A 15,932-nucleotide genomic window follows, 5' to 3' on the forward strand; every position below is an offset into this window, starting at 1 on the left:
GTCTGTCCTGTCTGATAGCTTTATGACCTGGAGGAAGAGACAGGAGGCACTATTATTAGGTGTGCAGAATGATGATACTAAATGGAGGGTTTGGTTGATAGGCTGGAGATCAGGCCTGCCAGAGGGATTTACACTTGCTAAAGGACTAGGCCAACAGGAACCTCATGAAAATCAATGAGGACAAACAGGAAGTCCTTTATCTCAGACAGACTAGCCCCCTGCATACCCCAGGGCATGACTGGCTTGGTAGCAGCTCTGCTAAAAAGGACATGGGAGGCTTTCGGACAGGCTGAATAGGAGTCAGTGGTAAACTCTGGCACCAGTGAAAGTACATCAGGCTGTATCAAGAGGAACACAGATGGCAGATCAAGGGAATTGATTATTCCCTTTTACTGAGCACTCATTAGACCACAGCTGGCATAGTGGGTCCAGTCTTGAGTCGCCCAGTACATGAAAGCTGTTGATAAACTTGAACGACTCCACTGGAAGGCCAACAGAATGGCTGGAGGTTGAAGCATGAGACTTGTGAGGAGAGGCTAAGGCACTGGGGTTTGTTCAGCCTACGGAAGACAACAGCAACTTTCCAGTTCCTAAGAAGAGGTTACTGAGAAGATAGGGCTGGGCTCTCTGCCAAAAAATGGGAGATGAAGGTTTTAAATGAACAGGGGAGCCTCTGGCTAGATAGAAGGGGAAAAAAAGACACTATGAGGATAATTAGGTAGTGGACTATATTGCCTATGGGTTGTGCAGTCTCCACATGGAGGATTTTAAGACTTGAATGGACAAAGTCATAAGCAACCTGAGACCTCCCAAAGGCCCTTCTACTCTGAATTATTTTATGGTAACTCTCAGGATGGATCTTCTCCATCTTCTCTGTAGAATTTCCTCCAGGTAATACAGTTCATATCAGTCTATGTATTTAAAGTCAGTGCATATATGCTGCTATTCACCCCATAGAGCAGGAAAATTACGTAAAGGGTTGCCCCCTAGTTTTAACTAAACAAGATCTAAGACAATTATAGCAAGAACATCACTAGACGGGATGCAACAACATTTTTTTATTGTTTTAATACGAGTGAATAGATTAAGAGATCTGAACTGTTGTAAAGCAATATACATACTGAATAAATAATATGCACAGGAGAGTCATGTCTACATTATAACACTGGCTAGTATTCAGAATACTTAAAATAAATCCAGTGACATTGGATAAAGTCCATAAAAATGCTATCCTGTCTTCCCTTGTATGAAATTGTTCAAGTATAAAAAAATCCAATACAGTGTAAAATATTAAATTCCATTTCGGTCAAGAATAAAAATTGCAAGTATTGTAGTTTCACAGGACAATGTAAAGCAGCATTTTCTAGCAAAGGGAAAAATAGTCAGTCTACATACAGATGAGTGAGAAAACGGCACTAATGTATTTGAGAAGTCTACATGAAAAACTAGTAGAGGGAAAAAGAATGAACTAGCAATATTTTATGTAAAAACCTAAAAAAAGTGTTAATTTAAGAGTACCCTCATACAGTGCACATACTGAATTTTAATAAATCCAAGTCAACATCCTTAGTTAATTAGGTTAATATTTAATATGCTACATCTAAGCCTACTAAATAATTTATGCCATGAGATGAATACATAATTTTACAGTGTCACATCTAAAGTCGCTTTCTTTAGAGTGCAGCATAGTAAAACTTTCAAAATAAATACTTCTTTTTAAATAGCATAACAATTAAGGCACAGTATAAATCACATACCATTAACCCTTCAAGAACTGCAGTCTTGGTAACAAAAGTTGCCTTGTGTACTGTATGTTTGCTAATAAATATTTTAAATAGAATCCTGAAATAGATATTAAAATTGTACAAATGGTTTCAGAAAAGAAAATTCCCTTAAAACAGTTCTTAAATGTTTTAATTCATTAAGCTTCTTCCTGCCTTTATTCACAAGTTACGTATAGATGCAATAAATAGAAAGAGAAGGCTGTTGTAGTAAAGGGCTGATCCTATTTTAGAATCAGAATAGCTGACACCAGCAGTTAAAGTTTCCCAAAAGTGAAACAGGATGGGGCGAGGGATTAGGATGTGACAAGCTCATCACATGAGCACGAGTGATGTGTTCTGTCCAGAACTGTCTGTGTTATTGATTGTCTCTACAGCTGTTGCACCCCTTACTTCCACATCACTTGCTCCATAGTTCCACTCATCCAGAGGACAGAGAAGAAAATAACTTTGGTGCCTGTCCGCCATCTTACTAGCCGGCCATCTTCCTTGGGTTGTTCGATGCCTGTTAGTGAGACAGTGAGAAGGTACTATCTCACGAAGCCAACTTCGGAAAGCTAGAAAGGACAATCAGTGCTTTAAGCTTGTTTCCTCTTAAAACGGATAAAGATTACATATTGCTGACTCAGTTTTTTCCCTGGTTCAAACTTTTCAAATACCATTTTCTTACTTATAAAAGGCAGTTTTTGCTTCCCTGATACTGTAAAAGGTACACCTTTGCCTTTTTTTTTGGTTCTTGTTTGTTTGTTTGAAAATATGAAGTCCCATTGCTACTCCTGCCACTCTTTCATGACAGTACAGTATTTTTTTTTTCCCATTTTCTTCTGGCTTGATACTTGAAACTAGACATGCCGCACTACCCCTCCCCTCTAGCAACATGATTTGGATGCATACTGTATGAAGACAGTGGAATAAAAATCTTTAGTTTCGCAATAGCATCGCTTTCCTTAAAGCTCCTTAGTTAATATCAATTGTCTCTGATTAACTACTTATACTGGAAGGCTGAAAAGAGGAAGAGAAAGAGCGAGCTTCCTTCAGGAGTCCATCTGCTATTGCATACGGTCTGTCTGCAGCTGTTGGGGCTGGTACTGGCCGAAAGCGGCAGCAGCCGCAGCGGCCGTCCCCGGGGCTGCTGCAGTGAGGGGCTGCTGCACGGCGTAGCCGTAGCCCCCCGCCGCCACGTACCCGGCGGCGGCAGCCGGCGAGGCGGCGTAGGGGTACTGCTCGTAGGCGGCAGCAGCGGCGGCGGCCGAGTACTGGGCATAGGCAGCTCCGGTGTAATCGATGTAGGGCGTAGTGGAAGCAGCGGCTGCCGCCGGCTGAACGTGGGGAATTACCACTCCCGGCTGGACAAAAGCCTGTGGATAGACATAGTGAGCAGGTATCCTGTTGAAAGATGGGAGAGGGAGTTAGAGTCGGGACGCGAGTCAGCGCCGAAGCGCCACATCCATACTCCGAACTAAAACAAACTCAATTTAGTTGTTGTTATGTGCATAGGGTTGCCACAATAACGAGACTGAATGGACCAATTATCAGTTCACTGGCCCGAAGAGAAGCATCGCTCCAAAGCACAGCATTATAGCTGAGTTAAATAGGAGTGTTTAATGTTGCTTGAGGACATTATGTTTAATGCTGTTAAACTCTTTAGAAGGACCAGGATTACTGATGCCAGTTTTAAGACAACTCTAAAGGAGTAAGCTTGATTATTCCATTTGGAAAATTGCGTTATTTGTTTTTCAAAACACCTGTAAGTAATTTTTATTACCCTGTTTCTCACTTAACTACTTGACTCTTAGTAAAATTATTTCCTGCAATACTTTTATTATTAGTAACTGAGCAGTTTGACAGCATCGCTGTAATGAGTTTGACAATAGCCAATAAGGCACCAAAATGGTTGAACCCTGACTTTACTATGTAAAGTCTTCTCGGGGAGGCAGGGGAAAGAGTGTATTGTGGCAACCCTACTTAAGTTGCTATGCAGACTCAGCACACATTAATTTCTCTGCAACCTCAGTCACCCTTATTAAAAATAAGAAAAAAAACAACACAGGCGACAAAGGAGTTTAAATAAAGTTCACAAGTGTGGTAAACACAGCAAGAATCACACTTTCCAAACGAACGATAGTGCAGCTCACTCCGTCACAAGAGGCCATTGAGGGGAAGCTACATAGATGCTATTAAAATCCATAACAGTGACTCCTAAGTACATGTGCATCACACTTTTATAAAGTTCGTAAGGACACAAGGGTCAAACCTGTTTGTTTATCAGGCCACTGATGTCCTGTTTTGTGCCAGCTTGTTTATTTCTATGCAAGACATACAGCATAGAGTTTTTTGGGAGATGGGCACAGGATTAAGTCTAAATAGATCTGGTGCTTAACAAAGGCAAAAAAACAAATTTACAGCTTAAGAAATAACCATTCTGAACAGTTCAGTACACACTTTCCCATCTTCTCCAAGCCACAAAACTTGCTTCCTTGGCTTGTTTACTTAGCCGCTCAGTTTTGAAAATTGGTCATATCATTGTCTTAGCACACAAGTGTACATACAAGTTCATCTCACAGTTGCATTTTATCATATAATAGGATTAAAAAAAATAATATACTCATTATAATTATCATTTTACATTCATAACCCTGTCTTGCATCTGGATTCCCACAAAGAAGTCCCTCATATATGCAACTCCCTTCCAGTCAGTGAATCTTTATAAATCTGTGAAAAACTGCTTGTGCAGATTTACTACTATTTCATACTGAACTTTACCTTTACAGACAACTCTAAAGACTGCACCAACCTTTTAGCACACTGTAAGCGCAGATGCAAGCTGCAATGGTAAAAACTGTCCTCTTTTCTCTAAATTCAAGATTTAATGGAAAGCTTTTTTTTGTTTTGTTTCATTTTTAAAATACCTTCGAGATTTACTTAATTAGTCAACAAGGAAATGTTTCAATCAGAAGGGACACTCAACTAGATTCATAGCAAAACATGGTTTAAGTGATAGTCAGGTTTTACAACAGCCTAGTTTTAAGAAAAAAAGAGCTCAGTTGATTGAATAGGAGTATTAGCAGAAAGAAATGTTCAGTTGTCGTGTTTAAGACATGAACACCACAATCATAAAAACCCAACATGTCAATGAAATTCATTTCCTTCTGTGTGAAGGGAGAAAAGGAAAAAAAAAAAAAAAGTGACAAATAGAGATTGGGAAGGGAAAGAAAACATAAAACAAAAGCATCAGTTGGGTTTTTAACACTCACCTAATTTATGAAGTGATTAGCCAGAAGTGCATTTGAAGCATACTTAAGCTGGCTCTGTGCATTTAAATACACATCATTACCTGAGCTCTCCATACAAAATGGATGAGCATAAACAAGCATTTTGTATGGGTCACCAATCAAGTACAATCCTAATAAATCTAACACCACGTTTTTTAAGTATTAAGGGAAGAGATATAAAACCAAATCTGAAGTCACCAAGAGCCTCTTCTGCATCATTAAGAGTCCATTTAACACCACACCAAAGGCATCTTTACATACAGCATTTACGCAAGAGAATAATTCTAACAGAAGAGAGAGTAAGCAAGCTTATCTAGATGCTTGTGTTGACTTGAGCCGATGCTACTAAGATTTTCTGAAGACGTTAGGGCATTCGGCCATCTCCTTGAACAAGACAGAAAGATACATGTGCTCCCACTTAAACTCTTGTGACTTGTTTTATTTAAGCCAAGAAACTAACAGGTGGTGAAGTTATGAAACATTATCTGTTTGCCACATCTTACCCTACAATAAACATAAACCCTGTGCAGGCTCCTCACCACCATGCCATTTCACACATGATGATTGACAGCATAAGCTGCAGTGGGGCTATTTTTGATCATCTGTCATGCTACAACTGTTTTGAGTCGACTAAAATGGCTTTATATGGCCAAAGTAAATTTCTACCTACTGCAGAGGCCAGCAAATGCAGGTCGCAGCCATTCAGAACCCAACTGCTTTTAATGCTCTGCCAGGTCAAAAGCTGAAAAAGCAATTCCCGGTTATGCTGGGTATCCTTAGTATCCTTAATTTTCAATAAAAGGTGCTGTTTTTCATTAGAGAGTAAGAGTGTGAGAATTATACATGGTTTAAGCTTTATTTCCTGGCAGTAGTTTTTTATTTTGGAACACATATTTATCGTTTTATGCTTCTGCAATAATGAAAAAGGGAACCACATTTAACTTTAGCAGTAACTGTAGCTTTGGGATATTCAAAATTGAATGACACACTCCTGCAATGTGCCGTAGACTTTCATTATTGTTGTAATAGAAAATTTGTGTTTAACTAAGACCTCAAAAATAATCCTATAAGTAATAATAAAGTGAAAGCTAATTGTTTCAAAGATAGAAAGAACTTTGTAGGCTAACGCAGAGAGCTGTGGCATATGGAAATTCAGCAGTAGTAGCAGCACATAATTGACTCTCAACATTAAATTCTTGTGAAAGTAGATATTGAACTTTGAACTAATTTTTTTGCTTTGGCCCTTCCATGGCATCGTCTGGTTTTGCAAGCATAATTAAAAGAGTACATTTTCACCAATGCACAGCTTTCCTTATAGCAGAAATAGGTTACATAAACATCAAGACATAGAAGACGCTGAAAATGCTTCCTTTTAAATTTGTGCCTGATACCATTAAGAGGACATTTAGCATTCTGCAGGTTAACTTCTGACTGTTCCAGCTTCAGTTCCTCTTTCCAGATTAGCCGTAGTCTAGATAGTATCAGCTAACCATTTGATAATGAACTTAAATTTGGACTTAACTCTGGTCTTAATAAAAACAGTGGGAACGTTCTCATTTTGATCTAGGTACAAGTTTTAGACAGAAAATAAAGGAAAAAAATGTCTCTGCAGCAGAACAAGTCATATCCTACACCAGTACCTCTGTATAAACACATATTTTCCCACCAATATTAAAGCAAAAATTACAAAAGCAAAATGAGAAAAGCTATCTTAGAAAGCAAAGTCATCTTCCCCCTCCATAAATTCCTATTGAATTCAGAGATAGTATTTTAATAAACAATCTTGAAAACAGAGCTGTATAGATAACTAGTCCTGTGATCAAACAGCTTTCTCTGAAACATACCAACAGTAAGATAGATGCTGAATGTAAAGAGCAGGGAGAAATGTTGTTTGGTGGATGAACTAATCTCTGCAGCACTGAATAAAGAAAAATTCCCAGCATTTTAAATGCCCCATGCATTGAAGCTAATCTAGTTTCTGGCTCCCTCCACCACAATAACCTTGTACTTAATTGAGAATATTGTACTTCTGCATCTTCTCAGTAAAAGTAATCCAATTATTTTCAGTTTCTTGTTTGATAGGTGGGGAACCACATCAAAACACTGCTGACCATACATATGGCAGCACCTCGCTAATTTGCACTCTGGTAGGAATGAAACTACAAAACATTTGGAGCTTTTGTATATGGATTAGCAGAATATTGGTAGTGAATCACTGCTACAGCCCATTTTACACAGCATATTAGTAAAGTGTACTTTTAAAAAAGTGCAACTGCACAGGAGGAAGAAAGACTTCAAGGTGACCGTATATTTCAGTGCAATCCATGTAACATCCTCTAAGTGTAAACTCTTTGATGAAAATAGATTCAAGTAAGCACTGAAACAACTGCTCTTATTGTCCAGGAATATAGTGAATGAAGATGTTAATTCATCCTAATGAATGCTGTTCTTCATCTGAACTACAGTCTTTAGAAAACGTACAGGTCATAGGAGATTTTGAGGAGGAGACAGGATTAGTAATCTCCTTTCTTTGCACATAGCAAAAGAAAGGCAGAAGCCAAGGATTAAAAATGACCAATTTTCATATATACGTGACCCTGCGACCAACATTCCTTTTCTTCAGATTTATGCACATTGCATTAGAAATAAAACATTACTCAACCTGCTGAAAGAATGTCCCTGACCTAAACGCAATTTACACGATCTATTGTTCACTCTGGGTAAGGACAACAAGAAAGAGCCCTGCATTTGCACAGTTCTTTTAGCAACAGATTGCCACAGGTTTTCCTTTTCTGTTGTGCTCAGCAAATATTCAGTCTCTCCATGGCTGATCCCGGGGCCGTCCACTGGTTCCTCTTTGCAATAAGTATTTTCACCAGCTCGGGAGACAGGGCGCTCCGCCTCCTGCCTACCTTAGCGCAGGCATCATAAACTGATGCCTGCACATACACTGTCGTCTCCTCACACTTCAAAGAAGTCAAACAAAATGCAGTAGAGGATAATCATAAGAAGGAAAAAAAAAAAAAACCAACACAAAAAAGACAAGTTTTCCACAATCTCCCCACAGATCTCAGAAGAATCAACATTCTCTTTTAAAAGTATGTAAAGTTTCTAGGAAAACTTTTTCCTACAGTTTTGAGGATAGGAACCGTTTCCTACCGTTTTGACACATCAAACTACTGAGAAGCTATTGTTGCTTAATAACAGCTAAGTACAATATTCTAAAGCTATTCTAGTCAAATAAAATACGTTTGTGACACATTTTCCCTATTTTATTGTTAGCTTACTCATTAATTAGCAAAATGCATTATTTTGCAAGGAGTTTCTCAGTCAGTGTGCATTAGTTAAGTGACACTGTATGGAAAGTTTAAAGCAGACTTCACCTCCTAATTAAATGCCTGTAAGAAGCAAGAGTTAGATCTACTTAGGAATAGTATACTCAAGTAAAGGAGAAATGCGCTATGTATTAAAGACAGATTGAAGAAAAAAAATCTCAAATTAGAAAGCCCAAATGGACGCACATTGTTAATAAGGAGCTCCACACCCCCCCAAAAAACAACCCCCTCCAAAAAAATTATGAACATGCAAGCAATACGTTGATTTACTTAAAAATCAAGAAGTCACACAATTTAGCACTCACTACAAAATATGGTTAAAAAAGTCACAGGCTACAGCTTGAAAGCAAGGAAAAAAAAAAAAGACCCTTTGCTCCCCATGGCAAAGTCACTCCTCAACAACAAAATTAAAAAGACCCCCCCAAAAAACTTTCACTACAGCTCTTTCAATTAAATAAAAGCACACAGTTTAGCTATCAACACCACTTCATTACTGTAATAAATAAATAAATAAAAAAGCACACGGAGGTCTATTGACTATATGAAAAAAAACATACATGCATCGTTAATCACCATTTTAGCTTGTTTGTGTTTGAGTCTACTGGTTACAGAGTTTAATTCCAAACAGAACTATTCCACCTCTTATCATCATATCCTTCTGATCAGTTATCTTAACTGTAAACGATCCCTGTCAGATTAGAAAGAGATAAATAACATTGAGTCAAGCTGAGAAAAGAGAAATGGGGCACAGCAATCTTGCATCAAGTCATACCTCCTTCTTTTATCATAGGGTCAAACGGGACTGGACTGCTTAGGTGGAAGGGACACGTCCCACACAACTTGACTCAGCTGCGGCATTTAGAACATGACCGACAAGGTGAGCGCATTTACGGGTATACATTTATAACTCTGAGAACTTCAGCATTGCTGGTGAGTTTATAAGGCTGCTACTGCAAAAGGCCTTCAAGGATCATACTTTTTCCTTTTTTTTTTTTAAAAAAAGATTTTTTTCCTCCCCTATTTGAGGTCCCATTGAACAGACTTACCCAAAAGGCCTCTGTATGAGAGCTGGATGAAGCTGCTGGACACCAAAGGCAAAACCTATCAACAGAAACACATCACGTTCTCTGTATGGGTGTTCTTTTGGCCACTTATTTATGCTATATACACACACACACACACAAACGCAGAGCAACAGCCTTCACTAACAACCTCCACTGGCAGTGTCTGAAAGGCTGCAGAACTACAAATTAGAAAGCAAAATCTATCAGTGCCTATATAAACGCACGCACATAAACGCAACAGAACTTAAAACCGTAAAGCACACACTTTCATAGAGATGTTTAGAAGAATAAGCACAAGATTTTCATTTATATTTTATTTTGTACTCCATTCTGGTCCCTAACTTTAGCCTCTGAAGGATTATTTCGTACTTTCTATTCATTGGTGTATCTGTGTACTTTCCACAGACTTAAATTTGAGCTATCTCTACTCATGAGGACTTAGCGCGGGGGTCAAATCCTAACTTCACTTGTATTCTTCAAGCGCCCAAGCATAAACCCCTTCTTTCTTAGGTGGCCACTTCATTACTCACATAAGTGCTCCTCGGGCCAAGCACAGGGGAATTCAGAGCAGCCTCCAATAGAGCGCTCTGCGCTCCTGTCCCTGTTGCTGCAAAGCAGCAGTTTGGGAAGTGGCTGGGACATCAGATTGGCTCAGATGTGGTCTTGGGAAGAGCCGTTTCATTTTAAAGTCTGCGTAATAGCTCCCATCTGTTTGAGGAGTTTGCATTAAGATATTGTTTGTATTAATAAGACCTCACACATTGGAAGCGATTCATCCCTAGGCCAATCTTTCCCTGCAACGATACTGTAAATGGTCAGGGCCACCACATTCCCAGCAGCAGGAATAACCAATGAAGTGTCTGAGCTGTGGAAGTCTTCCTGGGGAACTGCAGATATTTTCTTTCTGATTGCTTTTGGTTTTTAAATAAGGCACGTGTACAAAATAGCCAGAAAGTTACTACACGCTGCACTGAAAAATCAAAACCAAAGCACACCCACAGGGTGAGCGTACTCCAGGAAGATGCCAGACAGCACTACCTTTTTTGAAGTTTTACGCTCTTCAGAGACCTGAGGTACAGAGAGAAAAGCCGTTCGGGACCGCTTCCTCACCTGGCTGCATTATCCGAGGCTTGGCACCCAGGTATGCCAGGTTCACGTTGGCTTTCCTGCCATCGATGATGGGGTTGGGGTCTTTACAAGCCCTTTCAGCAGCAGCTCTGTCAGCCATGGTGACCTTAACGGGGCGATGCCGCGCATCAGATCCCTTTCCGCGGGGAAGGAGAAGCCTGTCTCTCCCCCCAGCCCCCCCGAGGCAGCGACCCGGCTTGTGTCCGTCCCCCTACCTCCCTACCCCGTCCCCGTCCCGGGGAGGCCGAGGGGCCGGAGCGGAGCGTCCCCGACGGCCGGGCCGGGAGCGGGGCAGCGGTAGCCGGGGCCGGCGCAGGGCGGAGGGCGCGGACCGAGCTCCGCCGCCGGCAGATAACCCCCGCCGCGGCCGTATCGGGGAGCAACAGGCGCGGTGCCGGCGCTGCGAGAAATTAGGCAATTCCCCCCTCAATCTCCTTTTTCAGTAATTCCCCCCCGCCTCCTTCCCCCACTCCCCCCGCCTCTCTCCAAACTCCCCGGTAGGGAGACGGAAAAAAAAAAAAAAAAAAAGGAAAAAAAGCCAAACGCCCTCCCGTCGTGTTCCCCCCCCCCCCCCCCCCCCAAGCCCGGGGCTACCCGTCTCCTTCTTCCGGCGACCCCCGCAGAAGTTTCTCCGCCATGCCCATGCGGCCGACCACCTGCCCCCTCCCCGGCCCCCCCCGCCCGCTCCCACGCCCCGGCACTTACAAAGCCGTATCCCCGGGACTTGCCCGTCTGCCGGTCGGTGATGACCACCGCCTCCTCGATGTCCCCGAAGACCTCGAAGTACTTGCGCAGGCTGGAGTCGGTGGTGTGGTAGGGCAAGCCCCCGACGAAGATCTTGGTGTAAGTGGTGTCCTTCTGCGTCGTGTGCATCTTCCGCCCGGCCCTGCGCGCCGCGCCGCGCTCTGCTCCCACGCGTGGCCGCCGGGGCGTGCGGGTCCTGGGCGGCGAGACCCGCTTCCAGAGTCAGCCCCGCTCTTTTTTTTTTTTTAAATTATTTTCCTCTTCTCTCTGCCCCCCCTCCCGTTTCCCCCCCCCCCCCCCCCGCCACCCAGTTGCAATACAATTCCCTTTTGCCTTTGCAAACCCAGCTTCCTCCTCCTTCAAAAGCGGAGCCCCGCAGCCTCCGGAGGTTTTGAGGTAGGTACCGGCAAAAGGAGGAGGGGAGGCCGGGCAGCAGCCAGCCTGGCGGCCGTAACGCTGGAAACGAGCAGAAGCAGCAGCTGAAAGAGGAGCGCAGGGCCCGGGCGCTAACAACTGAGTGGCCTCCCCCCCCTAAAAGCCACCGGGTCGGGCACTCTCGGTTCCTCCTCCTCCTCGCAGGGGCGGGGACGGCGGCGGGGCGGACCCCGCGCTCGGCCGCGGCCCAGTCGGGGCTGACACACAGCTGTTGGCAACAGCTGGATGCCCCCCCCCTCCCCGTGCGGCGGGAGCCTGCCCTCGGAGCCGCCAGGCAAAGGGGCTGCTTCAGAAGTGCCCCGCGGGGAGGCTGGGTGCCCTCCCAGGCAGGTTTGCCCCGGGCTTGTGCAAATGGAAGTGCCGGGAGGGAGGGTCTTGCGGGGTCAGCGCTGCCTGGCCAGCCGGAGAGCCCGCGGGCAGAGCCGGCTCATTTGGAGCTGGCGGTCCTCAAATGTTTCCATCCCTCCCCGAAGGCTTGTGGTGAAACCCCTGCCACCGTTGCTTACCCCTCTCCCCAGGCTAGCAATGCTACAGTGCTGCAGCACTTCCATTATTATTGCGGTGGTGGTGGTGGTTGTGGTTCTTGTTATTGGTTAGGACACAGGATGAAAAAAAAAATGGTAAAGCTGCTTCCCTTGCTTTTCTCTTCTCTTGCTGCCTCTGCCCTGTGTTGGGACTGGGAAAGGTACAGAGGAACAAAAAGAAAGGAACATCTATGTGACATGTAGAGGCAGAGGACTGTGGGAGTTCGGGGGAAGGGAGACTCACGGGGAGACAGGATGGATGGCAGGAAGGTTAAAGATTGGGGAAAACAGATATGCACATGTGTATAGACTTCTAAACCATTCCCTTGTGATCCCAGAGTCTTGATAAGTATTGGTGTCCCTTTTTCTCCTACTTCCTGTCTCTGTCAGACTTTTTCCTGTGAAGTCCCTTTCTCCCTTAGAAAAAAGAGCAATGCATCAGTTGCAGGAGGGACTTTCACAAAGTTCTTCAGCCCCTCCGGTACCAAAGGTTAACCATAACAACAACACTTAGCCCTAAACTTAGGCCCTGCTTGCCCTGTATCTAACGTTGGCCCCATTTGATTTTTTCAGCAGTCATTGTCCTAGTTCTAATGACCTGTACAATAATAGGTCATGCTGTCACTAAACTCTATTTGATCCTTCAGACTCTCCAGATTAAATCATTTGGTTTACTATGTTAGGACTAACTCAGGTTGAAGCCTAGCAACCCTAGCAGGATCCAGTTGTAAATGCTGCTTTTCAGCTCAACGTATGAGAAGCCCTCAACCTTGGCCTGAATCCAGTTAGGCCAGTTAACTCTGCCCCAAAATTTCTCCCAGCATGGCTCTCATGCTGGTCTGGAACATTGTGTTAAACCTGACACTCCAACTGCTTCTGTTCCGAGGGCTAATCGTAACCTTAAACTTTGGCCCAGTGACCTGAACTTAAATACTAGCCCAACTAAAGGTGTCAGCGCTCAGCAGAGCACTGCAGTATACAAACTCCTTAGGAATACTTTTAAGTTCTCAGCCTCTTGTGGACCTGAAAGATGAACTTCACCTAAAACCAAGCATAGCCCATCCCATCACATTTCCTTTCCCTTGCTGTGCCCAGCACTCCTGCATGTCTTGTGGCATCTGCAGGAATGGTGAATTAGTCTGGTTTTGCAGTCATTACACAAACTCCTGTATAAAGGCCAGTAAAGCAACACTTGGCTATGCCAGAACTAATTGCAAGTGTATTTAGGAGTTAGCCTCTTTCAGCCCAAGTGGAAGATTGATGACTGAGAGACCCAACCCGAAAACCCAGCCTTTTGGTCTAACAGCAACAGCAGGTCTTTCAGGATCCAGGAATAAAACCTAACTTTCTGCATATAAATGTCCCAACAAAGGACAAACTTCCTGCATTTAGATAGGGTTCATCAGGCAGCCCTCGCTCTAGTCTGAGTCCTTCTGTCACAAATCCAAACACAACCACAATACCATCCTTAATCTCCACAATACATTTCTTTATTAAAAAACCTACATCTTATTTCCCTCAAATGTCCCTAATCTGCTTACTATTTTTGTAGCATTTACAGGTTCCTGTAACGAACAAGCCTTTTGTGATCTTTCTCTCCTAAGGCACAAACCTGATTCCAACCAAACAGCCTTAAACTAAGAAAGGTAGCCCCCACAGCAACAGACCTAACGTGCACTACAACATTACCTTCGTGCTACAGGATACAGACCCTACAAGAACTGAAAATATACCTTCAGCCCAAGTTGTTGCCCATTAGATTTCTCTGTGTGCCAAACCTCATCCTATTTCAGTGGCGGCTACAAGATTCACATATAATATCAGCAGTCTTTGCCCTTCTTTTCCTAACCTTAAACTGAACCATAACTGTCGTTGGTACCACAGCCATTGCAAAACCCAGTGGTCATTGAACCACAATTCTGTAATCTCATTTCTCTCACACCCTAATCACAATCTTCAACCTAACCATAGTTTTAAGTTTAAAGAGGTGACGCTGCTGTCCTGTGAGTATCCTGTGCAATCTCACTAGTACTGTCCTCCTTGTTTTATATTCCCTAGAGGATTAAGATGGTCATACAATTCTCCATCCAGTTCTCTCTCAGACCTTAACTCTGTCCCTAATTCAACTGTTTCTCAGTCTTAATCATCACTCTAGGTTTACAAAGAGAGGTGACCTCTTTCATATGGAAATTAATTAAAGACCATTTGAACACTTTAGTGTTCAGCAATATATTGTATACTTCTCTCCTAAACTGTATGTTAGCTCCAAATTTTAGTCTAGTCTTAACCCAAAGGAGGTGACCACAAACACCCCAGGAGGGTAATTCTTTCAGATTACACCCATTTTGGATATGTTCTGGCCTGACTAGGGCTTGTGTCTTTGCACTAGGACTAGGGTTCAGTACAGTGAAGCTTGACGAGCAAGGTTCATCTATGGAACCTGTAGGTACCACAGAAAACTGATGAAGCTGGATGAATTCCGAGTTGAGGATGAGACTAGGGTTAGCTGTTGGTTGGACGGTGGTTACTAGGCTACGTTGGATGTATGACTAAGTTTGCAGTCAGACTGATGGGTTTGGAAAGTTTAAAGACATGGACTCTACAGCATCTATTGTGCTGCAGGGAGGTCGGTGGGCAACTTCACCGATAGCATTATCCCAATTGCTTGAGATAATATGTATTTTGTGTTTTGGGATGGGTCAGCCGGATGACTTACTGCTAGGAGTCTGGTTGTGGCTTGAATGCAAGTCTGGAAGAAATTTATTCCTATATCCTGCAAATTTTGCAGTAGTGATGCCACTGGTGAAAGGGTGACAGTTCAGGCAGGCAGTGAGAACATGTGGAAAGAGGGGTATATACCTGGGAGAGATGTGTGAAACTGGGGTTCCTAAACCCATAAAGAGATTTAGAAATTGAACCTGGGTCACCCATGTTCTGGTAAGTACTATAAACTGTAGACCTGATAGAAGTATGGGTCCTGTAGGTGGCTATTTTGGCATTTTCAGGTTCTCAGTTTTGAATCAAAGTAGAATGTAGGCACATAGGTCCTGCTGCACTCTTTTATATTGCTATGAGTCTCTCCCAGCTGTAGAGTATGTAGATATTGTTGCTGAAGGCTGTTGTAGCTGACAATTACCTTTCATGTAAAAATTTGTATCTGAAGCTATACATTAAAAAGTGTTCTAATGTTTCTTTCGGAATCTAGTAACATGACTTAACAGGAGGAAGCCCCAAAAGCTATCAGTTACAATTAATTGTTTTTACTCAGAGATTTTGTGGTTTTGCTATCAAGGTAAGATCGAATAGACAACTTCCCAGCTTACCAAATGTTACCACTCACCAGTATCAGCGTAACTGTAATGTCATGCTTTTTATTTATTTATGAGCACCATATGCCTGTCATGTCAGAAACCAGTGGACGTTATGTGTTCATTCATTAGGTTTCTGAAAACAACAAAGACCCCTGATTATATTGCACACCAGTCGTTCTTGCTAGTGCTTTATTTCAGTAAATAATAGTGGTCTTCAGAACATTCAGTACACCATCAATTAAACGTAGTTGAAATTTCTCTATATATTTACATATACATATACATACACACACATTTTATTTGCTAATGCTATTATTAGAATGTCTAGGGCTTGAAAC

The 15,932-nt window shown here is 42.8% G+C and overlaps 1 protein-coding gene across 3 annotated transcripts; it reads right to left on the reverse strand.

The window, feature by feature from the left end:
- Positions 1-1,044: 1,044 nt before the first annotated feature.
- Positions 1,045-11,838, reverse strand: RBM24 (RNA binding motif protein 24). Of its 3 annotated transcripts, XM_074146456.1 has the most exons (6): positions 11,729-11,838; positions 11,286-11,520; positions 10,563-10,686; positions 9,435-9,489; positions 4,036-4,087; positions 1,045-3,167 (listed from the first exon to the last, which is right to left on the reverse strand). In XM_074146456.1, the coding sequence occupies exons 2-6, from the start codon at positions 11,451-11,453 to the stop codon at positions 2,763-2,765; spliced, it is 804 nt and encodes a 267-aa protein (XP_074002557.1). In that variant the 5' UTR covers positions 11,454-11,520; positions 11,729-11,838; the 3' UTR covers positions 1,045-2,762. The 3 variants fall into 3 exon arrangements, with proteins under 3 accessions (XP_074002557.1, XP_074002559.1, XP_074002558.1); XM_074146458.1 differs by lacking the exon at positions 4,036-4,087 and having other exon boundaries at positions 11,729-11,826; XM_074146457.1 differs by lacking the exons at positions 4,036-4,087; positions 11,729-11,838 and having other exon boundaries at positions 11,202-11,453.
- Positions 11,839-15,932: the final 4,094 nt, after the last annotated feature.

This window comes from Numenius arquata, chromosome 4 (assembly GCF_964106895.1).
Source record: "Numenius arquata chromosome 4, bNumArq3.hap1.1, whole genome shotgun sequence".
Classification (NCBI taxonomy): Eukaryota; Metazoa; Chordata; class Aves; order Charadriiformes; family Scolopacidae; genus Numenius; species Numenius arquata.

What these genes read in the sequence shown, in the direction of transcription:
- RBM24 (XM_074146456.1), bottom strand. Translation starts at nt 11,453, where the DNA reads ATGCACACGACGCAGAAGGACACCACTTACACCAAGATCTTCGTCGGG. An exon ending in GCCTCGGATAATGCAGCCAG is followed by an intron (nt 9,490 to 10,562) that starts GTGAGGAAGCGG and finishes TTCTGTTGATAG; the next exon opens with GTTTTGCCTTTGGTGTCCAG. An exon ending in CTCATACAGAGGCCTTTTGG is followed by an intron (nt 4,088 to 9,434) that starts GTAAGTCTGTTC and finishes TGTCTTGCATAG; the next exon opens with AAATAAACAAGCTGGCACAA.